This window comes from Perissodus microlepis, chromosome 3, assembly GCF_051167445.1.
Source record: "Perissodus microlepis isolate ML-2025 ecotype Zambia chromosome 3, ASM5116744v1, whole genome shotgun sequence".
Classification (NCBI taxonomy): Eukaryota; Metazoa; Chordata; class Actinopteri; order Cichliformes; family Cichlidae; genus Perissodus; species Perissodus microlepis.
This window is the reverse complement of record NC_140463.1, coordinates 19,927,532-19,952,624: the sequence shown is the minus strand read 5'-3', so window position 1 is coordinate 19,952,624 and position 25,093 is coordinate 19,927,532. Positions and strand designations below refer to the sequence as shown.

The 25,093-nt window shown below is 39.8% G+C and overlaps 4 protein-coding genes and 1 long non-coding RNA gene across 5 annotated transcripts; 3 read left to right on the top strand and 2 right to left on the bottom strand.

Annotated features, from left to right (window-relative positions):
* The first annotated feature begins 5,508 nt into the window (after positions 1–5,508).
* LOC146390437 (histone H2B-like) lies at positions 5,509–5,976 on the top strand. Its single transcript, XM_084923504.1, has one exon. The coding sequence runs from the start codon at positions 5,552–5,554 to the stop codon at positions 5,924–5,926; it is 375 nt and encodes a 124-aa protein (XP_084779630.1). The 5' UTR covers positions 5,509–5,551; the 3' UTR covers positions 5,927–5,976.
* A 4,215-nt stretch (positions 5,977–10,191) lies between these two features.
* Positions 10,192–11,109, bottom strand: LOC146390436 (histone H2A-like). The gene is made up of 2 exons (XM_084921442.1): positions 10,968–11,109; positions 10,192–10,596 (listed from the first exon to the last, which is right to left on the bottom strand). Exons 1-2 carry the CDS (start codon positions 11,107–11,109, stop codon positions 10,199–10,201), a joined length of 540 nt encoding a protein of 179 aa, XP_084777568.1. The 3' UTR covers positions 10,192–10,198.
* Positions 11,110–13,999: 2,890 nt separating this feature from the next.
* LOC146390435 (histone H3-like) lies at positions 14,000–14,431 on the top strand. The gene has a single exon (XM_084923496.1). The coding sequence runs from the start codon at positions 14,000–14,002 to the stop codon at positions 14,408–14,410; it is 411 nt and encodes a 136-aa protein (XP_084779622.1). The 3' UTR covers positions 14,411–14,431.
* Positions 14,432–17,322: 2,891 nt separating this feature from the next.
* Positions 17,323–17,725, bottom strand: LOC146390434 (histone H4). Its single transcript, XM_084923509.1, has one exon. It carries the CDS (start codon positions 17,679–17,681, stop codon positions 17,370–17,372), a length of 312 nt encoding a protein of 103 aa, XP_084779635.1. The 5' UTR covers positions 17,682–17,725; the 3' UTR covers positions 17,323–17,369.
* A 2,097-nt stretch (positions 17,726–19,822) lies between these two features.
* LOC146390433 (uncharacterized) lies at positions 19,823–20,756 on the top strand. Its single transcript, XR_014799838.1, has 2 exons — positions 19,823–20,069; positions 20,158–20,756. It is a non-coding gene; the product is annotated as an uncharacterized LOC146390433 (long non-coding RNA).
* Positions 20,757–25,093: the final 4,337 nt, after the last annotated feature.

Genomic DNA, 25,093 nt, shown 5'->3' with positions numbered 1-25,093 from the left:
ATAAAATAAAAGTCCCCTTCACGTGATGCCCTCCGGGTCGTGTACATCTAGTAGCCTGAAAGAATGGGCGAACTAGGAAAACTGCAACTACATGAAAAAAAGAACAGCAGCTGTTGTTGAAAGTTCAACAACAGCTGCAAAACACAAACAGATCAAAGAATAAACAAAAAACAATGCATCACACAATAAAAAAACGTCAGTTTTAACAAACCAGTTTAAAATAATTGTAAATCTAATACACCAATTAAACCTACGACACCGATCAGTTTCAGTGAGAGGACTGAGTAAAGAGTTTTAGGCCAGAGACAAATTTTGGAACTACTCTCACATGTTTGAGTCATCTACACAAAGTGACGATTCCGATAAAATCCCCCCTCCTAAAGCGAAATAAATAAGTAATTGAGCAGATTACTTTCTGCGTTAGAGTTGCAGTGACATGATGCATTGCACAGCCGTGATAAAAAACCGAAATCTCAGCATTTAAACAGCTTTCTCTTTTACTCACAAAGGTGGTTGGAGCAGACAGACATATAGTAATGACTGTGAGCGTCTCGTTTTTTATCTGAGTGAAGCTCAAACGTGGAGTGGTTTCTGAAATCCATTTGTTACCTTGCTGAGAGTTTTGTTAAGTTAATATATTAATAAAGTTATGAAATATTATCATAGCATTTTAACTAACTAATCTTCTACACGCTGTAAACATGATAATAGTTATAAATGTTTAAAACAATGTGGTTTAACCAACATCAGGGTTTTCCCTTTAGTTTACTGATGAAGTGGCGCCATCGTGTGACGTAAACATTTCTGCACCATCAAAGACGAAACAGCTTCTCAAGGTTTTGATATTCAGGCGGTAACTAAAATCACTACAGTGCAAACAGCACGCTTTTGGTCAATTCTGTGCATCTACATTTGTTTTAGTTTTTAATACTGAGCTGTTGTTATGTCACAAAGGCGCTGTCAGCTGTCATCGCTTTAAGAGGTAAAACCAGGGACAAATGCTGCTTTCTGTACAGAGTGTTTGTGAGCCGTGAAGACTTTAACATGTGCTCTGTTTGGAGAGTAAATCAAAGTGCAGGTTTTTCTTTAAAGCTCAACAACAGATTTGTTCCAGTTCTCAGTGTGTCTGCTCCTCTCTTTCCCTCTCTGTCTCTCTTTCTTCTCAACAGGATCATTCATAGTGAACACTGATTATGGCTTCAGCTCTGGCAGCTCTAAAGTCAGTGTCCAACAGGAATAAAATATGTACATGTACAGGGTGGGCCATTTATATGGATACACCGTAATAACATGGGAATATTTGGTGATATTAAAGTCCTGTTTGTGGCACATTAGTATATGTGAGGGGGCAAACTCAACAAGATGGGTGGTGACCATGGTGGCCATTTAGAAGTCGGCCATCTTGGATACAACTTTTGTTTTTTCAATAGGAAGAGGGCCATGTGACACATCAAACTTATTGGTAATGTCACAAGAAAAACAATGGTGTGCTTGGTTTCAACTTTTCAACTTTATTCTTTCATGAGTTATTTACAAGTTCCTGACCACTTATAAAATGTGTTCAATGTGCTGCCCATTGTGTTGGATTGTCAATGCAACCCTCTTCTCCCACTCTTCACACACTGATAGCAACACCGCAGGAGAAATGCCAGCACAGGCATCCAGTATCCATAGTTTCAGGTGCTGCACATCTCGTATCTTCACACCATAGACAATTGCTTTCAGATGACCCCAAAGATAAAAGTCTAAGGGGCTCAGATCGGGAGACCTTGGGGACCATTCAACTGGCCCACGACGACCAATCCACTTTCCAGGAAACTGTTCATCTAAGAATGCTTGGACCTGGCACCCATAATGTGGTGGTGCACCATCTTGCTGGAAAACTCAGGGAACGTGCCAGCTTCAGTGCACAAAGAGGGAAACACATCATCATGTAGCAATTTCAAATATCCAGTGGCCTTGAGGTTTCCATTGATGAAGAATGGACCCACTATCGTTGTACCCCTTATACCACACCAAACCATCACCTTTGTTGTTCCAACAGTCTTGGAGGGATCCATCCAATGTGGGTTAGTGTCAGACCAATAGCGGTGGTTTTGTTTGTTAACTTCACCATTCACATAAAAGTTTGCCTCATCACTGAACAAAATCTTCTGCGTGAACTGAGCGTCCTGTTCCAATTTTTGTTTTGCCCATTCTGCAAATTCTGTGCGCCGATCTGGGTCATCCTCGTTGAGATGCTGCAGTAGCTGGAGTTTGTAAGGGTGCCATTTGTGAGTAGCTAATATCCGCCGAAGGGATGTTCGACTAATGCCACTCTCCAGTGACATGCGGTGAGTGCTACGCTGTGGGCTCTTGCTGAATGAAGCTAGGACAGCCACTGATGTTTCTTCATTAGTGACAGTTCTCTTGCGTCCACATTTTGGAAAATCCAACACTGAACCAGTTTCACGAAACTTAGCAAGCAGTTTGCTAACTGTAGCATGGGAGATGGGTGGTCCCGTAGGGTGTCTTGCATTGAAATCTGCTGCAATGACCCGGTTACTGCGTTCATCTGATATCAACACAATTTCGATCCGCTCCTCACGTGTTAACCCCTTCAACATGTCAATGGCTGTGAAGAAAGAGAAACTTGTAAATAACTCATGAAAGAATAAAGTTACGTTGAAACCAACCACACCATTGTTTTTCTTGTGACATTACCAATAAGTTTTATGTGTCACATGGCCCTCTTCCTATCGAAAAAACAAAAGTTGTATCCAAGATGGCCGACTTCTAAGGCTACGTTCACACTGCAGGCGAAAGCGCATCAAATCCGATTTTTTTGACCCTATGCAACCCATATCCGATCATGGTATGACAGTGTGAACGGCACAAATCCGATATTTTCAAATCCGATCTGGGTCGCTTTCGTATGTGGTACTGAATCCAATACATATCCGATGTTTTAGAAAGCGACTGCTGTTTGAACGGTCATGTCGCCTTAAATCCGTCTTTTACGTCACTGACACAAGACAGACGCCAATTATCAGCGCCGGAGAAGCGCCCGAGAAGACATCGCGAACACTTCCTGGCCATCCAGTGTAGATGTTAGTGAAACTGTTGGGAAGACAACGTTGGAGAAACATGAACATTTTATTTGTACTGTATAATCTGCAGAATCTGCAACTATCCTTTGAAGCACCGCTCCTCTCTAAAACAGCAATAAGGATAATTATTAGGTTATTTACATTATTATGTAAATAACAAAATAACTTAAAGCAAAAATTGGGAAACGTAAAGTCCGAAGTCTTTATATTAAGGGCCATCAGTCAAACAATACTGTTTGCTCTGGGTCTAAACAGACCGCGTTGTGTGTGACGTCTTCTTTTGCGCATGCGGGCCGCTTTGAGGGTTCACACGAGAGCGCGTTTGCTGTCGCATTTTATTTGTAGTGTGAACAAGCAGACAAAAAAATCGGATTTGATCAAAAAAATCTGAATTGAGCATTAAGACCTGCAGTGTGAACGTAGCCTAAATGGCCACTATGGTCACCACCCATCTTGAGGAGTTTGCCCCCTCACATATACTAATGTGCCACAAACAGGACTTTAATATCACCAACCATTCCCATGTTATTACGGTGTATCCATATAAATGGCCCACCCTGTAGAATTTCTAAAAAAGCAACTTTATTCATCTCGATTGAATTTCTCTTACATCCTGTAATTTCCTGTATTTGGTGAGGCTTTTGTAGCTGTGATGCCTCTCCTCTGTAATACTGTACATGTAAACCTGTGCATTATTGTATCTATCATGTAGGAGCAAATCCCCACTAGGACATTTATTCACTATATTGAACTCCATAGAGAACAATGAAACTGAACCTGAATCACTGTTTAAAGACACAACAAAATACTGACATAAACATAAAATATAAGGATATAAAAATGTGATTACACTGTAGCAAAGTTTAATCTTAACAACAAAACATTAAAGCCCCATGTGTGACAGTTAAAGCTCTCAAAGTGTGGCAGTTTCAGTAATGTAATAATGTGAATGTTTAATGTGTTACTCTGTTAAATGTATTTATCACATCATAGTTACAAATATTTCAATACATGCTGTATAACACTGAGTGAAAACGTGGCGATTCCAGCTGATGCATAACCGAAATGATCAAACCTGCTCTGACAGTTTAAGTTTTCGTTATCTCAGCTGCAAACACGCTGCTGTTTAAAGGTTTGAGAGCAAAGACTAGACAGAAAAACAAACTTCAAACACAGACTCGACGTACACATTTGAGGTCAGCAATTAGAGTGTCTCTGTTCTTTTAAAATATCATTTATGTAAAATTGTTTTTTAGCCAACATGAAAAAGGAATAAAGTTGCGTGTATGACTGTATTACTGATGGTCATCAGGGTAACACCCAGGCAGACATCATCAACACATGAAGAGACATGAAGGGTATTTCACAAAGTCTGACCTGTGTTAATCGATCCGCTCAGGGTCCGTGGTTACCAAGGTTACTGCGGAAGCTGCTGTGAATTTAGGACTGCGATAACTTACCGGCGATATGAGTGTCTGTGAAGGTTCTCAGTCATCCAGGTCATCGTAGTCAAAGGAGCTTGCAAAGAAAAGCGTCTGGACTTCTTTAAGTTTACTTGAAGACGTTTCACCTCTCATCCGAGAAGCTTCTTCAGTTCTAAGGTCAAATGGTGGAGAGTCCCAGATATAAACCTAGTGGGAGTATCCCCCCACAGAGGGACAAAAGGACCCCCTCTTCAAGTAAACTTAAAGAAGTCCAGACGCTTTTCTTTGCAAGCTCCTTTGACGGCGATATGAGTGTTTATGTTTTCATTACAAAAGAATTGTCTGATGTGGCTGTGTCCTCGGAAATCTGCACATGCACCCCCGATTTGAATAAATATTAAAAAAAAAAACAGATGGTGTAATCATTTCTGGAGGCTGGAGTTTTCAATATACCGAACAACATGCTGCTTCAGACACTGATCCTACGTCCTGCACATTTCCACCATCTTTACTCCGTGTATAAAAAATATTTTAATGTTAATTTAAATTCAAGTTAGTTGTAAATAAAACAGTGAAGTAAATTAACCTCCACTGAGAGCTAAAACTCAGCAAAGTTTTAAAGCTGTGTGCTGGTGAGTGGTAAACTGTGATTATCACCATGTTACATGGGCGCTACAGAAACACAGAGACACAAAATCAGGCGGAATTGTAATTAAAATGATTTCATTGTTGGCTGAAGATAATACTGATACTAACACATCCATATCTGCCACACAGAGCTCTGCATTTACTGCTCATTTAGAACAAATGACTGTCTCAGCAAACGAGGACACAATCACACAGTCCACTGTCTTTGTTAGATGTGCGCCTGTTTCAGCACAGTTCACAAACTCCCTCCAACACAACGTCCGGCCCACTGTGCGGCTCCACCAATGAGATCCGAGGGCCCGCGCAGTGGTATTAGCATACAGCCTGTATAAAAAGCGCTGCTCTCGGTCAAACAGCTCATTCGTAACTGCAGAATATCGAGGAGCGAAAATGCCTGAACCCGCCAAGTCCGCGCCCAAGAAGGGCTCCAAGAAAGCCGTGACTAAGACCGCCGGAAAGGGCGGCAAGAAGAAGAGAAAGCCCAGGAAGGAGAGCTACGCCATCTACGTGTACAAGGTGTTGAAGCAGGTCCACCCCGACACCGGGATCTCGTCCAAAGCCATGAGCATCATGAACTCGTTTGTCAACGATATCTTCGAGCGCATCGCTGCCGAGGCATCTCGCCTGGCCCACTACAACAAACGCTCCACCATCACCTCCAGGGAGATCCAGACCGCAGTGCGCCTGCTCCTCCCCGGTGAGCTGGCTAAGCATGCTGTGTCTGAAGGCACCAAAGCTGTCACCAAGTACACGAGCTCCAAATAAATTGACTATCAGACGTCAAAGCCAACGGCTCTTTTCAGAGCCAGAAACTAAACTAATGAGCACACTTTCTACTGTCCAATATTTGATTTATTATGTAGTGAACTACTTGAATCGCGGATGTAGCCGTTCATGTCACTGGGTGGTCTTAATTAGTGATGGGAATGCCGGCTCTTTCGGCTCCCAACCGACTTTTCAGCTTGTTTTGTTGCTTTGATTAATTTATTATCAACAAAAATATAAGATTATGCACAAAGAGTTACTAATGTAAAAAAAAGGTTTATTTATGTTTATATAAATGTATGCGGACGCACGTACAAACTCCAGGACACAGTTCTAGCACAGAGATATGTATATATCGTCAAGCAGAACGGAGGAGGAAAAAAGATAAACTGCATGTATCATTTCAAATTCTAAAAGACTGCTGGCATCGCTACCAGAACACTGTTAAAGAGGCAAAAAATGAATATTTTGCAAATATGATTTCTTGCAACAGTCATAACCCGCGTGTGTTCTTTAGGACCATTGACACGGTTCTTAATACTCCATTGAATGTCTTTTTGGAAGTTTCTCCTGATATCTGCAATGATTTTCTGAACTTTTTTATTGAAAAGATTGTCACCACCAGGGCTCTTATCACAACTCCTGACTCTGACCCCTCTGCCTCTGTCCCTTCCACTGCTGTTTTTACTCAGTTTGAACTTGTGATGTTCTCCACTTTAGAGGATGTGGTTCACTATATTAAGCCCACAGGTTCCCCTCGGGATCCTTTTCCTCCACAATTTTTTAAAGAAGATTTTTTTTGGCATAGGATGGTATGTCCTTGAAATTATTAACAGCAGTCTGTCTTCTGGTGTGGTTCCTGCAAGTTTCAAACATGCACTAGTGCAGCCACTGCTTAAGAAACCTGGCCATGATCACACAGTTTTAGCTGACTATAGGCCTACTTCCAAGCTGCCTTTACTTTCCAAAGTGTTAGAGAAAATTGTTTTTAGTCAACTGAAAGATTTTCTAGATGATAATGGCATCCAAATTTATTTGCCACTGAAGTAGAAGGGTGGCATCTCCATAAAACCTCTCATGACATGCCTAGATGACATTAAAGCTTGGTTGGCTCTAAACCTTTTAAATTTTAATGAAAAGAAAACAGAGTTGTTGGTGTTTGGACCCAGTGGTCCCTGCGAGTCCTCCTCTGTAGATTTGGGACCCCTGGAAGTTTATTTTAAACCTGTTGTTACTGATCTTGGTTTTAAGTTGGACAGTGATTTTAAATTGGACAACCAAATCAGAGCAGTGGTGAAGTCCAGTTTTTATCATTTAAGGCGACTGGCAAGAGTAAAGTCTTTTCTTTCAAGGCAGCACCTTGAAACAGTGATCCATGCTTTTATTTCTTCCCCCCTGGACTACTGTAACGCACTTTACGTGGGGGTCAGTCAGTCATTGCTCTCAAGTCTGCAGCTGGTTCAAAACGCTGCTTCATCACTCCTAACAGGAACTTGTAAAATAGAGCATATAACCCCTGCCCCAGCCTCACTGCACTGGCTGCCTGTGTCTTTTAGAGTTAATTTTAAAATTCTTATGTTTGTTTTTAAATGCATTCACAGTCTTGTCCCGCCTTACCTCTCTGAGCTTCTTCATCTCCACACACCCTGTCGGTCTCCCAGGTCAGCTGACCAGCTGCCCCTGGAGGTACCGAGATCCAGGAGGAAGCTCAGAGGGGAGCGGGCCTTCTTTATCGTGGCTCCAAAATTATGGAATAATTTGCCCTTGCACGTTAGAGAGGCCCCTTCACTGTCCAATTTTAAATTGCGTCTTAAAACCCACTTTTATTCTTTGGCCTTTAACCTCAGTGAGACTTAGTTTTCTCTTGAAATTAAATTACCGTACTTTCCTGAATATTAGCCGCACAAGCTAAAATCAGGGGAAAATCCTGTTTTGTACCTACATCAGCCGCACCTGACTAAAAGCCGCAAGTGCTTTAATGTTTACTTACCATATGTAAGAGAATATGCACAAAGGGGATTGTCAGGAAAGAGATGGCTGTTTGGGAACACATCCCTTGTATTAATATTTTGAAAAACAAGTTACCGGTACATATTTGCATAACTTTTTACGTACATGTACAAGTACCGGTAATTACAATTACGAAACATGTACTGTGCTTTATAAACGAGTAACAAATGTAGTGTATAACAATAACCGAGAGCACACCAGAAAAAACGATTCGGCCTACCTTTTAGGCTCAGGTGCAGTAACACGGCTTTAACAAGAAGAAAAGTCAGTCATTCACCACCATCTTTCTCTTCTTCCTGCGCACTAAAACCACCAAAGTCCTCTTCTCCAGTGTCGGCTTTCAAAACCAAAAAGATTCTCGTTGTCAGTGTTGGAGTCGAACACCCTCTGAAGGGCCGTGGCGGTGTCCTCATCTCCATCACGCAGCAGTCCAGCCCTTTGAAATCCGTTGGTGATCGTGGATGTTTTCACACTTCTCCACTCTGTCAGATGTACAGTCCTTTTCGTTTCATAAATTTGTGACCCAAGATTGGCCCACCTCTGAAATTTTTTATCTTCATTTCGTTGGCGACTGTTTTGGCTGAAACACCTTAGTTTTCTCTTGAAAATTAAATTACCTGAAACACCTCACCCGTTTGCTCTTTACACTCATACCTTCATAGTACAAGACATCACAACACTTCTTGTTTTACTATGAAACACTATCAGAAAAGAAAAACCTTTAAAAGTTATCACCTACATTTAAAAACATTCTATTAAAAAAAACAACAAATATGACTGAAAGTATTACATTTATAGTTGCATGTTATTATCTCTGTATGAAATATTGAGTTCTATTTTTATTTTTTGAAAGCCTACACTGGCTGTTTTAGTGGAAGTACACTGTATAGGTTAATGATACCGAGCCAATATAATCCACTCAAAAAGCTCTACAACCTTACCTGACTAAATTCTAGGCCAAGTGAGCTGATATTAGGTGATTTCAAGGACACATTTTACTCCAAGCTGAACCCATACAGCTATTTATTTTAGCATGTATTGATTTAATTACTGATTTCATAACCAATTTGATTTGTGTACATTTGAACTAATGGAGCTCTGTAGAGTTAAGGATGCTGGGAATTCCTTTTTTTCAAAATATAGCCTGGAGGTTTACCTCTTGACCTCACCGATTCTTTGGATATCCCAGCTGGAGGAGAGTCCGGGGCTGCCCTGTGTCCCCCTCCTCAGTAGTTTTCCTCTAATTCTATTGTTTAGTCTGGGGGGGGGGGGGGGTTTCCCATCCTCTCCCCAGGCTAGTAACTGTGGCTCCCTGTTTATCTGGCTGAGGCAGCTTTTACTCATTTTACGACAGGCAGACCCCCACTGTCAATACATTCTTCCCTCCATACAGAGTTACACACCAAAGTTTATAGCTAAACCAACTAATTTGGCACGTCAGAGGTCAGGGTTCAGCAACTTAATGTAATTCTTGAGAGCTTTAAGGTCGCATGAAATGCTTTGAGAACACAATGGGATGAATAGCCGCCTTGAGACCAGGATGCCCAGGTTCGAATCCTGCTCAAACCCACTACTGTCCTTAAAACAGGGGTTGACTAAGCACAGATGTAAGTGACTTTGCAAAATGTCCCAAATTTAGCAGCAGTGCTGCTGAACATGTTGCTAACAGCTCCACATTTTCCTCCCTCTCTACCTGGGTAGTCCCTCTCCTCCTCATGTTGTTACGATTTCCTATTGTGTTTAACAAGGTTTGTGATCTTGCCACATGTGTCATGTACCACGTGTTGTCTGTTTTCATGAGCGTAGAAACTGCTTTAATTATAAAGCGAGTGAACAATGATGAGTGTCTACAGTCATAGTTATGAAGCTAATAATTAGTGATATCATATTTATTCTAAATTAGTGAGATGAGCAATGAGGTTGAACAAGGCACGAGCCTTAACCACTCAGCAGGAGAGACTGAGAGCTTTTTGCTTTAGTTTTATTTTGATTTTATATTAAGACCCTCTATTCTTGTCTTGTGAATAAAACAAACACACTGCCTAAGCACTCATGATAGTATATTTTGAAGGTGTATTTCAGTCCCTGACTATGTAAGATGACATGAATGAATGTACATTTCAAAATAAATCAAGATGCATAATCTACATTTCCCAGTACACAACTTGTTACAGACAGTGACAGCAGAAGGATATTTGCTCAGAGAGAAGTGTGTGGCTCTTAAAAGAGCCTTTGTTTTTGGTGAAACCGAGCGATTTGCGTTTACTTGGTCTTGGCGGGCTTCTCGGTCTTCTTGGGCAGCAGCACAGCCTGGATGTTGGGCAGCACACCACCCTGAGCGATGGTGACTCCCCCCAGGAGCTTGTTGAGCTCCTCGTCGTTGCGCACAGCCAGCTGCAGGTGACGTGGGATGATACGAGTCTTCTTGTTGTCGCGGGCTGCGTTGCCAGCCAGCTCCAGGATCTCAGCGGTCAGGTACTCGAGCACAGCTGCCAGGTAAACGGGGGCGCCGGCTCCCACACGCTCCGCATAGTTACCTTTGCGCAGCAGTCTGTGGACACGACCCACGGGGAACTGAAGCCCGGCACGGGATGAGCGGGTCTTGGCCTTAGCTCTGGCTTTGCCTCCAGTCTTTCTTTTTTCTTTTTTTTTTTTTTTCACTTTATTTAAAGTATACAAAATTACATATAAAATATACATACACATACAATTACATATACAAAATCATGATCACACACCACTCATTAAAGAAAAAGGAAAACAAAGAGGAAAATCGAGCATCTGAGTCCACAAACCACTTTTAAAACTTACAGTTTCAATACGTTCCAGGGGAAAACTTTCCCAAGTTTTAGGTCCATTGTTCGTCTTCTCCGCAGATCTGTAATGATATGTTTACTCACCACATCACTACTTATCATCTTTTGTTCAAACACTCCTTTGGTACGGGTTTTCCAAATATGCGTGTTTATTACACACATTACTAACCAAAAGAGTCTCCTTTTGTCTTCACCCATTTTTTCTTTAAACAAACCATATTTAACTGCTTTAATATTAACATCCACATCATAGCCAATCTCTGTCATCTTCTGCCTGATCTCAGTTGTCCTATAACAATCCAATAGAAGATGTTCTAGGGTCTCATCTTCATCACAGTCTGTCATAGGACATTTCATGGTGGTAACAAAACAACTCCACTGTACCACCGCTCTCACAGGGAGGCGCCCGAGCGAGATGAGCCATACCACGTCTCTCATGCTTTCGGATAATAATTTGTCTTGTATATTTTTAACTATTGAAAGATTTTCATCTTTATTTGCATACTTATATTGAATTACACCTTCATTTTTAATTTCATTAATTTTTTTATAGATATTTTTCGTATTATCTTGGAGAATATTTAAACTATAATGTTCCCATTGACTTGATAAATCACCAAACATAAGTCGGTGGTATGGAACGCCCGCTCTGGCCCTGCCTCTTTTCTTCTGCCACCCCGAGAAATTGCGCTTTGAGTAATTTTAATAAAAGGGATTCGCAAGACAATCTCTAAGTCTGGGGCTCCCAAACCCCCGTGCTTCCTACTCTTGTACATAAATTTTCTCTTAGTCGCTTCTCGATTGGATCCCCAGATAAATTTAATGCACATCTTACTTATTTTCATAACGGTTGTTCTCGGAGGAGGAAGTATTGCGGCAAGGAAAAGAAGTTTAGAAATTATGTGTGTTTTTACAATGTTAATACGTGTTTTATAATTTGTATCTTTATTTTCCCATTTCATAATTTCCATTTTGATTTCATTTTCTTTCTTATTCCAATTTAGTAAACTAGAGTCGGTATTATCAATCCATATACCCAAAATTTTAATCTCCTTACATAGAGAGATCATCATTTTAGGTTGTCTGGTCTGATGTCCAAGCCACACCCCTTCAGTTTTATCTTGGTTCAGCTTGGCACCTGATGCCTGTTCGTAGTGGTGTAATATCTTCATAACTGAAGACAGCTCGTTTTGGTTTCTAATTATCACCGTCACGTCATCTACATACGCCAAAGCTGCGATTTTATGGGATTTGTCAAGGACATATCCCTTAATCTGTTTATCATCATTTAACTTTTTCAATAAGGGGTTAATTGCAAGGACATATAGCGCAGCACTCAAAGGACATCCTTGTTTAACCCCGCACTCAGCACTAAAAGGGGATGAGAGCTTTCCATTTACTTTAACTCGCACTAGGGACTTTTTATAAACCAATTGAATAATGGAAATAAATTGGTCCGGGAAATTATAAGCTTTCATTACTTTCCATAAATAGGAGTGGGAAACAGAATCAAAAGCCCTCCTTTGATCTAAGCCTAAAATGCAAAGTTCTGAATCCTTTCCATTATAAATAATTTCTCTTAACATACTTAAATTATCCCACATCAGTCGTCCCTTAATTGCGCATGTCTGTTCTTTTTCAATGATAATATCTAATACATCCTCTAGTCTGGACATAATTATTTTAGTAAAAATTTTATAATCTACATTCATTATTGTCAGTTGCCTATAATTGTTAATATCTTCTCTATCACCTTTCTTATATAATAAAAAAACATAACTCCTTCATGAAACGATTTACCCATTGTTTCTCTTTCTATTCCTTCATTAAAATACTGAGTTAATAATTCAGACAGTTCTTTACACACAAGTTTGTAAAATTCAGAGGGGAGTCCATCCAGACCAGGTGTTTTATCGGTACTAAGTTGGTTAATTACTGACTCCACTTCCTCTCTTTTAATTTTTCCAATCAAAGTTTCATAAATGACAGAATCTAATGGTTCAACCTCACTCAAAAAATTGTTAATAGCGTCGCTGTTTGTAGCTATGGATGAAAACATCTCCGAACAATAGTCTCTAATTACTTGTCTTTTCCCCTCTTCTTTAAAAACTGACTTTCCATGTTTATCCTTAATTGAGACAATAAAATCATTTCGACATTTCTTTTGATTATTAAGAATCATATAATCGCTGTTCCCATGAAAGTCAGAAAGTCTCAACATATTAAATAAAACTTCTCTATTGACTCGATCAATGTCCTTTTTAAGAGACATCATTTGACTTTCCTCCTCCTCTTCCTTCTCCTTCTTATTTCTTAAATATATATATCTACTCACATCTTCATTATATTTTACATTCTTTGCATGATTTAATTCTCTCGCTTTAAATTTAAAAAAATGACACATACGCCGTTTAAGGAGCTCCCAAAGTTCCGAGAAAGAAGTAGTGAAAATCTTAAGATGTAATATTTTCTTAATTTCAGATTTAACTTCGGACACAAGCAACTCGTCTGCTAACAAGGATGTATTCAATTTCCAATAGTTCAAAAATTCATGGGGGCAACACGATACTGTTGCCATAACCACCATATGATCAGAAAAGTCTGTTAAAAGAGTGTCATATTTCAGACCTTGAACATTATGTGATATGTAGAATCTATCAATCCTTGTTTTAGTTAATGAATCGAATCTAGTGTAATGGACGGTATGTGGATGCAAGTGCCTGTATAAATCACGAAGTGCTGCTTCCTTACAAACTTTAACCAACAATTTGCTTTCTCGCAATTCTCTAAATTCAACCTTGGATATTCTGTCAGTTGCTTCAGTAACAATGTTAAAATCTCCACACAGAATTATATTAAAACCAACCTCTAATAAATACTTCAGTTTTTTCAATAATTGTATCTTTTTCGTTCGTTCGGGTGCATTATAAACATTAATAATACGCAACCTTTGCCCGTAATAACAGCAATCAACAAGGAGGAGTCGTCCCGATATTATGTCTCTTCTTTTGATTATATTCACCGTATCTTTTTTAAAGAAAATGCCCACTCCGTCAGAGCTGTCTTCCCCTATCGATATTATTGAATGGGTAGTGTTCCACATTTTATTTAATTCACATACATCTACGTGTGTTTTTAATCTCATCTCTTGAAGGCACAAAATATCATAATCAAGTCTTTTTAAGAAATCAACCTTCCTTTTCACAGGAAAAGGAAGGTTTTCACAGGGAAAGAAAAGTGAGGAAGAATGGCAAGAACCAAGCAGACCGCTCGCAAGTCTACTGGCGGCAAAGCCCCCAGGAAGCAGCTGGCCACCAAGGCCGCCCGTAAGAGCGCCCCGGCCACCGGAGGCGTCCAGAAGCCTCACCGTTGTAGGCCCGGTACCGTGGCTCTGCGCGAGATCTGCCGTTACCAGAAATCCACCGAGCTGCTGATCCGCAAGCTGCCCTTCCAGCGCCTGGTCCGCGAGATCGCTCAGGACTTCAAGACCGACCTGCGCTTCCAGAGCTCTGCTGTCATGGCTCTGCAGGAAGCTAGCGAGGCTTACCTGGTCGGACTCTTCGAGGACACCAACCTGTGCGCCATCCACGCCAAAAGGGTCACCATCATGCCCAAAGACATCCAGCTGGCTCGCCGCATCCGCGGAGAGAGAGCTTAAGCTACATGCTCTCCTACCAGCAACGGCTCTTTTCAGAGCCACCTCACTCACACCAAGAGCTCGCTCCTTTATTGTTTTTATTAGTATTGTTTTTATAATTGAATCTTATGCTCACACTTCAATCTTCATGCTGTTTCTATTCCCGAAATTACAGTTGGCATCAACATGGAATTCATTGACTTCAGTTACAAAATTTATATTTAATTAAGTATTTTTCAAAGAAACCTGTTAGTCACTTAAAGTCAAGTTCACTCATAAAATGTGTCCGTCATAATAACGTTACAGGCTATGCTAGGCTTTGGCCCACGTCAGTCTGAAATTGTATGTAACAATGAATAACGTGTTTTGGACACTAACTGCACTACAGGCAGCACTATTAGTTATCTCAGTCTCCCACAGTAGCATTTCTAATTTTGATTGAAACTGTCAGAGAAAACGGCAGCCTCGAGCAGGCCAGGATATTAGTTTACAGAGGCTGTTAAAAGTATGTACAACGTTAAAATGTTGGTGACACAATAATTTCATCCTAATGGTACTGACATATTCATAGGGTTCATTTTTGAGACAATATTTCATGAGGTAGTCATGATTTTACAAATATTCCACCTTGTAGTGGAGTTTGCACAACTTGTTTTAAAAATGCACTCAGCCTACAAACATTACTGATGAGTCAAGATCTGCACAAACTGACAGAAACACTGAAGCAGCTCCACATTTTATTCTTATTGTCATGTATGTCCTATTTGTCAGGTGACAGAAGAACCAACACAAAGCTCAGAGAGTAATGGTGACACAAGATCACAGGTGAAGTTGGATGATGACTTGGTGGTTCATGACTGTATTTGAAGCACATGTGTGACTGCATGTATTTGGAATGTCTCACTGTTATTTATCAGGTGACAGAGGCAGCTCTGCCATGTTGTAGCTCGGACAGAGGTGAAGAGGCGAGGTCACAGGTGACTGACTGATGATTTAGATTAACTAGTATTTATTATGATGACAATTGTCAGGCTGCTTTTAGTCATCCCAGTATCCTCGGCTGAGGCTGAAAAAAGCTTCAGTGCTCTCACAAGACTAAAAACATGGCTAAGGTCAACAATGACTCAAATGAGATTAAACAATGCTGCTGTATGTCCACCAGGAGACACTGGACAGTATAGATGTAAAACCAATATGCCAGCAGTTTTTCTCAGTTAACGAGAGGAGCAGGCACGTGTTTGGCTCCTTCACATAGTGGACATTGAGTTGTTGTGTGGGCACCAGTAGTCCATGTCTGTTGCTGTAACAGTAGTTCATGTTTAGAATAAAAAATCCCAGCTCACTGATTTGATCGGGGCAATAGTGCCTAAAATGTTGCATCATTTTGCTGAGAGATCTTTTACTTTGTGGTAATCTTAGATGAGTAGTTTTATGGACAAAAGCCGCCAGGTCATTCAGTGTTCCCTTAGTGCTAATGTGTAAGAGATGTTGGTGTACTATAACTGAAGTAATGTTGTTAAGTCCTTAAAGTCATGTTCTTTTATTGTCATGACTGTATTTGAAGCTTTTTTTTATTCTTGTATGATAATTGATTTATATGGAATATGGCTGAAGTAAACTAAAGTCTAAAATACTTAGTCATTTGTTTAATAGTAATTTGACATTATATAATTCACATATAAAACTATGGATTGTAATTTTAAATGTGGTATGCTGCCCAACATCCAGGCCAAGAAGATTAAGAAAGCTAAATAAAATCCTGCGACTGTCCTCAACCAACTAATGGCTCTTTTAAGAGCCATTCGCAACCTCTGAGAGTACACTTGATTAAAGTAATGAAACTAAATCTTTAACCCATAGATGTCAAACTCATGTTCACACTAGAACTGAAGTGGGCCAGCCCTGTTAGTCTATCAGTATGTGCAACACATTTAGTTGTTTTACTACATGAATAAAAAGGTTCAGACTTATAATAATTATAAATCACTACAAACTCTCATTTAGGTCTAAGATTCATTTAGACCGACAGCGAACCACAGCTGTGAGCTACATGCAAACACACTTTGTGTGTGGTGTATTTTCTGTCATTCTGATCCACTCCTTCAATGGAGCTTTTTTTAAATTTTTTTTTTTTTACCTAGAAGCACGTCAACTAAACGTAGATAACCTCGCAAAACTTCTTGTTTGCGATGTGGGTCATTTCATTTACAGTTGCCTTTGATACTTTGTTTGCAGTTTAAACAGACATGTTGCATTGCAAGTGCATAAAATCTGGGTACTAAATATATATATCTTTGATAATGTTGCTTGTATGAAGGTTATGTCAGGATTGTGAGAGTGAGTAAGCCTTTCAGAAAGGAAGATGACACATCAAAATTGTTATATTGATATGATTGGTTAAGATATTATTTCAGGCACACATCAGGAAGAGGTTTCAAAGGCTTCATCCACTCATATCCACCTTTTACTAGATCAAAGGTGGGTTGGTTACCAAAAAAAATAAATAAACTACTAAATGAGCACTTCTGCGTCAAGCGGATTTCCCGCAGGAAGACATTTATAAATAAACAGATGAATCAAGTGATATCCATCTTTGTTTGGTCTATGACTGTTCAGTGAGTATTAATAAACCGTGGTATTGAATCCGTGTGTAACCTCTGAAGTTCAGTTTGTGGTCATGTCAGTTATTGTAACGTTGTGAAGAAAAGCACGCATTACAGCTGAATCTTATAGCAAAACGAAGAGTCAATATAATATGTTGGGAACGTCAGTCGGTAATCGTTCGTGAAGTTCTAACACACTACATCAGCAGTCAGTAGGGAAATACTGGCAAGTATTTTACTAATATTTTGAGGACTTCATCCAAAACTTGAGAAAAAAAGAAAAAAAAAAAAAAAAGGGACACTATAACAGAACAAAGCTCTCAAAGTGAAGTGGGTGGCTCTTAAAAGAGCCGTTTGATGGATTAGGGCGAATGAGTTTACCCGCCGAAGCCGTACAGAGTGCGTCCCTGCCTCTTCAGGGCGTACACCACATCCATGGCGGTCACAGTCTTCCTCTTGGCGTGCTCAGTGTAGGTGACGGCGTCGCGGATGACGTTCTCCAGGAACACCTTGAGCACACCGCGAGTCTCCTCGTAGATCAGACCGGAGATACGCTTCACTCCGCCACGGCGAGCCAAACGACGGATAGCGGGTTTGGTGATACCCTGGATGTTATCACGGAGAACTTTACGATGACGCTTAGCGCCTCCTTTACCGAGTCCTTTGCCGCCCTTGCCTCTTCCACTCATGGTTACAGTTTCTTCTTTGAACGAGCAAAGTCGAATGAAGTTCAAGCCCACGGAGCCGTCTTATTATGTGTGCTCGGCGGACGTAAAAGGAAACAGACGGTGCGAGGTTCGCTGGAGGACTCGAAGCTCAGTGGCTCCGCCCACTCTTCTATTCTCTAAATGTGGAAATGTTGTCTTTTGTTAATGATAAATTAAGTCTAACCGAAGGGAGGCTCACACCAAACCGCACCCACAATGTCATGTCAATGTTATTTCTGAGAAATCTACAAGTGTATTTATTTGTGTACAGTAAACTGCGATGGAGACAACCAGTGCTACTCCACCCACAATCACAGTCATGCTGTTCGTCATTTCCGCCAAAGGCCAGAAGATGGCGGTAGTTTCAGCCGCTCCTGTTTTCTTTGCTCCCTGTTATCTTCTTTTACATAAGATGTAAATTTAGGAGTCCATCAAGCAACCCTTCAGATTCATTTCTTAACAGCAAAAGTGAGTGGAAGAGTTAAGTCTTTGTTCATTCAAAGAAGAAACTGTAACCATCAGTCGAAGAGGCAAGTGTGGATTCATTTCTGAACAAATGAATTCATTTCTTAACAACAAAAATGAGTGGAAAGGGGTAAGCATCTTTTTGGTGACATTACAGAGCAGTGGAAAGATCTTACAGTTTTTTCTGATTGCTTAAGCACATTTTTTGTAACTATTGGCTATTTTTGCAAAACTCTACACACAAATAAGAAAACCTGTCACCCAATTATCAAAACATTGTAGTACTCTTGCAAAAGCGAACACAGCTAGATTAACTCTTCACACCTTCGTAAAAATGGTGTTTTCGTATCAAACAGTACACACAAGCCATCATCTACTAAGCACACAATGCGCCAACTACACACTGATGGTATGAATACAAAACACATCTGGCTTTTGCTTTCTCTGTGCACAAAGTAGGCTATGTCAGTTTGAGCTCATACTTTTGTCATAGATCCATAAGCATAGAGGGATCCAAACTTCAAGTACTGGTGTTTATTCAAACACATCAAAACAAACACAAGTGTTTATTTCCAAGTATAGGATTATTTGAAATCGCCATAATGACTATATGGGTTTCTTGGTCTTCAGTGAACATGCTTCCTCTGCCCCCAGCATCTGGTCATCTAGCAATGGACTACTTGCACAATCACTTCCGCGTTCTATGTAGTCCTGCCCCAGTGCTTCCGGTGTGGTTAAACCATGGCAACGTTCTACACTCGCTGCCTACAAGAGCTCCCAAAATTGAACATCACTGATGTTCATCGGATTTGCAGAGTGACGACTACCCCCGCCAGCAAATTAGATAAAGGATTTAAGTTATATGCTGCATCATATGTACACAACTACGAAGGTAAGAAAACGTAAATTAACCGACAAAGAAACACTAGCTAACGTCAAATGCAAACACTACGTTACTCCGCTATGTACTTCATTTGATGTCAATTCTCTATATTACATGTTTTATTAAACGGTATTTTATGTCGTCCGAAACTATAGTTGAGGTTTTCTTAGCTAATGTCACTTTTGTTGTTAGACACTGTTATAATAGCGTTAGGTAGTTGGCTAACTAAGGAGGTAGTTAACTACCTAATGCTACTCTTGCTAAGTGTAAAATATATATGTTTAAGACGTGCTGACATGAGTAATACAGAAATAATGCTAATGGTACTTGTATCTTTATTCAGTGTCCAATAAAGACAGGTTGTCAGGGGAGGTCAGTGTGAGAGCCTTGTGCTACAGGTCAATGAGGAAGTGTGAGGCACCACACAGACTAAGTGTATGCAGGAAGCTGTGTAAAGTTGTTAATCCCCGTTCAGTGGGGTTCAGTTCATTTAAGCATTAGTTAAGTTCATTCCTAAAGGCCCATCAACTTGAATGTTTTCCTTGTCTCCCTGCTTTATCACTCCTAATTTGACTAGTCAGATAGTTAAATAAACGTGTGTTTGGGTGATCAGAAACATTTGACACCAAGTTAATACTGCAAATATACACAATCAAAGTTATTACAGTTATCAAGGATGGTTAAGTTGTTTTAATAGGGAGAGAAAGAAACGCTAAGCATTCAGGAGGGTAAGCCTGTAGGGGTCAGTAACCATAAGACTGAACTATGTTCCTGTTCGGCTCTTCCATGAAGATGTTACATTTTTAAATTTTTGTTCTTTCTTCTTAGATTAAGCTTCTGGATTCATCGCTGGTGATACTGACACATAGTCAGTGCTCCTGTGTGGCAGGCGCTGTTATGTGCAATCACACAGTGGCACTGCTCTTCCAAACAGCACACTACTCACAACTCAGTGCCGGTTGTCCCCCCCTGTGCATAGCTGCACGGAATCTGAACAGCAATGGCACAAGCCACGGACAGTGGTAATTTAAATGAGGTTAAAGTTTTTGAATTAGTCCATGTTTACATATGAACAGCAACACCATCCATAGTAAATGTGCCTTCTGTTAGGGTGTGAAGCCAGGACCCATCAACTCCATGATCTTCACTAAGCCGGTACCAAATAGGATGGCCCAGACTGGAGTACGGTAATTAGATTTGTAAAATTTGGTTTCACGTGTTACAAATGTATGTTGCTATTTGTTCATACATACATGTGTCAGAATAGGTATTAATTTACATACAACATTACACTTTCTGAAGACGGCTAACTCAGTCATGTACATATACATCCCAGTCTCTAACTTATGCACCACTGTTTTACACCTTTTAGTTTTTAGTTTAGTTGTTGTTCAACTGCTCATCAGTGGGATGCAGTGGTGTGACTTTGTTGTGTGGGCACAAGAGGACTACCTAGTGCAAAGAATATACATGGATACAGATGTGCACAATGCAATCAGAGAAAAGGCAGACTATTTCTTTTTTTACATATATATGCCAAGATACCTGTGTTTGGAAAAATGAACAGTGAAAACATAGCAAAAAGAAAAACAGATCCTTCAGGCTGGCTGGAACAAAATAACTGATGTTTTATTTGCAATGTATTTCATGAATTATTTTGTTGTTACATGTTACTTTTATGTGAAATCAATAAACTGTTATTTAAGCAATGGCATCAATTTCATTTTTTAAAAACACACATTAAAACATTGAATTTGTGTAGAACTTATTTACATAGTATTTAAAACTCCATGCCTAGCATACTGATATACATTTAGACAATAACACAACTGAATGAAGAAAATGACAAATGGTATTTTTGATGTTACAAAAGCACAATGTCACTTATGATTTTAAAATGATTTAGTGATTTACTTTATAATTTTGATAAACAATTTTGTTGAATCTGAATAGTAATATAGTAGTATAATTAAACAGTATTATTAACATTCAACATTTGCAATGAATTTGAATTATCAATAACTGAAACTCAACTATCAGCACTCAAGTACCAGTTCTGTAATCAAGTATTGTCAGCTGAGAAGGAAGAAATGCAACTGTAGTGGCCTCAGCTGCAGGTCATTTTCCATAAGTTACTTGTACTGGCACTGGTGTCTTGGGAAAAATCCATCTTGTCTCACTTAACCCATTTTTTAACTAATGCTGTGTTCTGGTAATTTGACAGCATACATGCTACTGCAAACAGTTGGTTGATATTGTAAACATGTGACATGGTAATGATGCTATCAAAAAGTTTGTTCTGTTTTATCCTCCTAATGACTCGCTCCACATGCACCCTGAGTCTGGCTATGGCCTGCGTCTCCTTAACCTGGTATGCTGGCTTCTGCTTAGATAGAAAAGGTGGGCAGTACACTTTGCATTTACAACAATCGGTGATTAGGAAGCCCTTATCTACCATCACTGCCATGTCTTCAGTCAACTTCTCAGCAATGCCTGATTGTTTGAATAGTTCCTTGTCACTAACCGAACCAGCATACAGATTAGAGATGAATGTCACTGGACCATGTGGAGCTATGCCAACCAGGGCTTTCATCGTACAGTGGGATTTGTACAAAGAGTACATTTCACTTTGGAGAAGTGGTGAGGATGGTGTCTGACGCCTCAGCTCTGTACAGTCAAGGATCATCTGGGTGTCTGAGAAATCTTTGAATTCCTCAGGGAGGTAAGCTTGCACTTCTTCACGTGTAAGCCAAATGCATTGAGACCCCAGTGCAGTGGCAAGAAAATTTGTCCATGTTGCAATAATGCGGCTCACTGTGGACTGGTGTATGTTAAATCGGTGTGCCAGGTCCCTCACCTTCAAACCAACTGACAGGAAAACCAGGAAAAGAAAAAAACTCGTCAATTGGCTGTAGCAGCTGCCTCTGGAAGGTGAAAACAAAAGGGAAAATGTTACTCCTTAAGCTATGAACTAGTAAAATTATGCTTTTCTTGGCTAAATGTTTTGTAATGGTTATGCATACCATACTGTACCATGGGGTAAACAATGAGGTGCTGTAGTACACAGTATGCAAAGGATACTGAGTCTAGCATACATACACCTGTGTATGTATGCTATTGTACATTATGTAATGTTATTGTACATAAATACAATAACATTACACCTCTAGTTCTAACTACCAACAAACCCATAACCTACCGTTGATGTTCGTGCAGGTGTCAACACTTCTTCGTTCTGATTGGCAGCTGACTTGGCTCTTGAAACCCGGATCATTTTATAGATGCAAGGCTCAATCAAAAACCAAAATGCCATCAAATGATCATAGCTTTGAAATCTATTCACGAGAGAGACATACATCGTGTCAATCATTAATTAACATCCAACATTGGCATAAAAATAATGTAAACTGTGACAAATATGCTATTGGTATGCTGTATAAAATAGTCTGATTAAGAGTCTATTTGGTGTTGTATTTTACCTGTAACATTAGGATATCGTTTAAATACTAAAGCATCTACATGAAACATACAATCAGCAGAGAAAAAGTAAATATCTATTTTGTTTTCATTAAGACTGGAAACACTTGAAATTTAACCTTGGTATATTTTAAACAGTTAGCTTGAATAGAACATAGGTGTACCTGGTATAGAATCGGATGTCAGTGTCGGAGCCAGCAAAACGCTGTAACCCAAATTCTCGCTGGACACGTAACTCCTGTATTTCCTTTCTCAGAGTCTCCACGTCTTTGGACAGGTCTTCTGCAGCTGATGCAGATATGTCCAATGCAGACGGCTCAGGGACTGAGCAGTAGTCATGATCTCTTGTAAGACTGTGCTCTTCTTGATCGTCAGGAGGAACTAGTTCAGGGCGTCGCTCCGTTCTCTCCCAAACACTACGCCGCGGTGGTTCAACTTTATAGCCATTCCACTCAAAACGTGTTGGTACAGCACCTTTAATAAGCCGCCTTCGACCATCGAGAGTTGTTGGCTCTATGAGTTGATCACTGGCAAAGTGTCTGCAGCAGACCCTGGTGTGAGAGGTAATCGTGAAATGATCCCGGCGTATGTTTACCAGCCATTGTCTTCTCAAGTCGGAATGGGTCGGAAAGCCATGAAAACTTAGTATGCCGTTAAATTTGGCTGAAGCCGAACAAAGTGGGACACAGCAATGTTTGGAGTATTTCTTCTCCTGTTTTTGAAAATGTTCTGTTTTAAATACTTTCCTTTTTATACTCATTCTGAAGCGACATTAGCATAGCTACCGACAGATAAACAAACATACCGGAAACGCCCAAGCGGTAGTATTTGGAAACGGAAATACGTCACATGCCCTAGTGCAAGTAGTCCATTCTGTAAAGTAACAATTTCAGTATTTTCACATCAATGGTATTGGTGTGTTTCTCATTGGCATATGGCAGTGCTACAAATCTTTGTGCAAAGTGACTGTACTAACCGATTCTCATTTCAAAATGTCCTTATGATACTTGCTACAGTGTAGCGGCTCGAGTTAGGCTGGACCCGTTGGCCAGCTTCCCTCAGGGTCATTCCACGGTTGATTACATGGTCCACTATTGTAGCTCTGATGTCATCAGTAATTCTATTTCTTACTCTTCTTACCCTTCCTATCCCCCCTCCTCATCCTCCTATCCCCCCTCCTCGTCCTCCTCTCCCCCCTCCTCATCCTCCTCTCCCCCCTCCTCGTCCTCCTCTTGCTCCTCCTTGTCCTTGTCGTCCTCTTCATCCTACTTCTTCACCTCCACGTCCTCTTCCTCGGCCTCCTCTACTTCTCACTCTTCTTCTTTTTTTTTTTTTTTTTTTTAACACTTTATTTAAATATCAAATTTCACAATTACAAATACACATAATACAAGCACCATGCACAAATTATTCACATCTTATTTTACATTTTACAATAATAAAAGCTCCCACGGCAAGTCGTTTCCTAATTTCATATCTCTCGTTTTTCTTCTTCTCAGCTCAGTTACAATGTTTTTACATACTGTGAAACTACTTATCATTTTTTGTTCTATAAAAACCTTTAGCCCTTGTTTTCCATATGTGTACATTTATAATGCACATCACCAGCCAAAACAATCTTCTTTTATTTTCACTCATCTTTTCTTTAAACAAACCGTATCTTACTGATTTTGTATTATTTTCAATATTAAAACCTAGTTTTTCCATCCTCCTTCTTATTTCAACCGTCCTGTAACATGATAACAATAGATGATCAAGAGTTTCATCTTCATCACAATTCACCATGGGGCATTTCTTTGTGGTAACGAAGCAACTCCACAGAACTACAGCTCTTACTGGGAGACGTCCGACAGAGATAAGCCACACTGTATCTCTCATGTTCTCAGATATTACTTTATCATATATGTTTTTAACTATTTTCTGATTTTCTTCTTTTTCCACAGCCTTATATTGTATCATACCTTCGTTTTTTTTAGATTGATTTTATTATATATTTGTTTTGAGTTTAATTGTAAAAGGTTTAAACCATCTAAATTCCACTGATCCACAAGATCCCCAAACATAAGTTTAAAGTATGGCACTCCCGTTCGGGCTCTCCCTTTCATTTTTTTCCACAAAGATTTCTTCCCTTGGATCCAGTGGGTGCTTCGCTCAAATGTGCTATATACATTTTTTAGAAAAGGATCATCAAAATAATGCTAAGATCTGGTGCTCCTAATCCTCCATTTTCCTTTCCTTTATACATTAATTTCCTCTGCGTTACTTCGCGGTTTGTCCCCCAAATCAATTTGGTACACAATTTACTTAATTTAATAACAGTTTTCTGAGGAGGGGGAAAGACAGTAGCCAGAAACAATAACTTTGAAACTATATGCGTTTTCGCGATATTCACACGCGCTTTATAGTTCGTGTTTTTATTGTCCCATTTAGCTACTTCGTTTTCTATTTCACTCTCTTTTTTATTCCAATTTAAAAGACATGGATCATTTTTAGTAATCCAAATACCTAAAATCTTCATCTCCTTGTTAATTTTTAAATCAATTACAGGTTCTTTTGAATTTTGTCCAAA

What these genes read in the sequence shown, in the direction of transcription:
- LOC146390437 (XM_084923504.1), top strand. Translation starts at nt 5,552, where the DNA reads ATGCCTGAACCCGCCAAGTCCGCGCCCAAGAAGGGCTCCAAGAAAGCC.
- LOC146390436 (XM_084921442.1), bottom strand. Translation starts at nt 11,109, where the DNA reads ATGAAATGTCCTATGACAGACTGTGATGAAGATGAGACCCTAGAACAT. An exon ending in TATTAAAGCAGTTAAATATG is followed by an intron (nt 10,597 to 10,967) that starts GTTTGTTTAAAG and finishes CTTTAAATAAAG; the next exon opens with TGAAAAAAAAAAAAAAAGAA.
- LOC146390435 (XM_084923496.1), top strand. Translation starts at nt 14,000, where the DNA reads ATGGCAAGAACCAAGCAGACCGCTCGCAAGTCTACTGGCGGCAAAGCC.
- LOC146390434 (XM_084923509.1), bottom strand. Translation starts at nt 17,681, where the DNA reads ATGAGTGGAAGAGGCAAGGGCGGCAAAGGACTCGGTAAAGGAGGCGCT.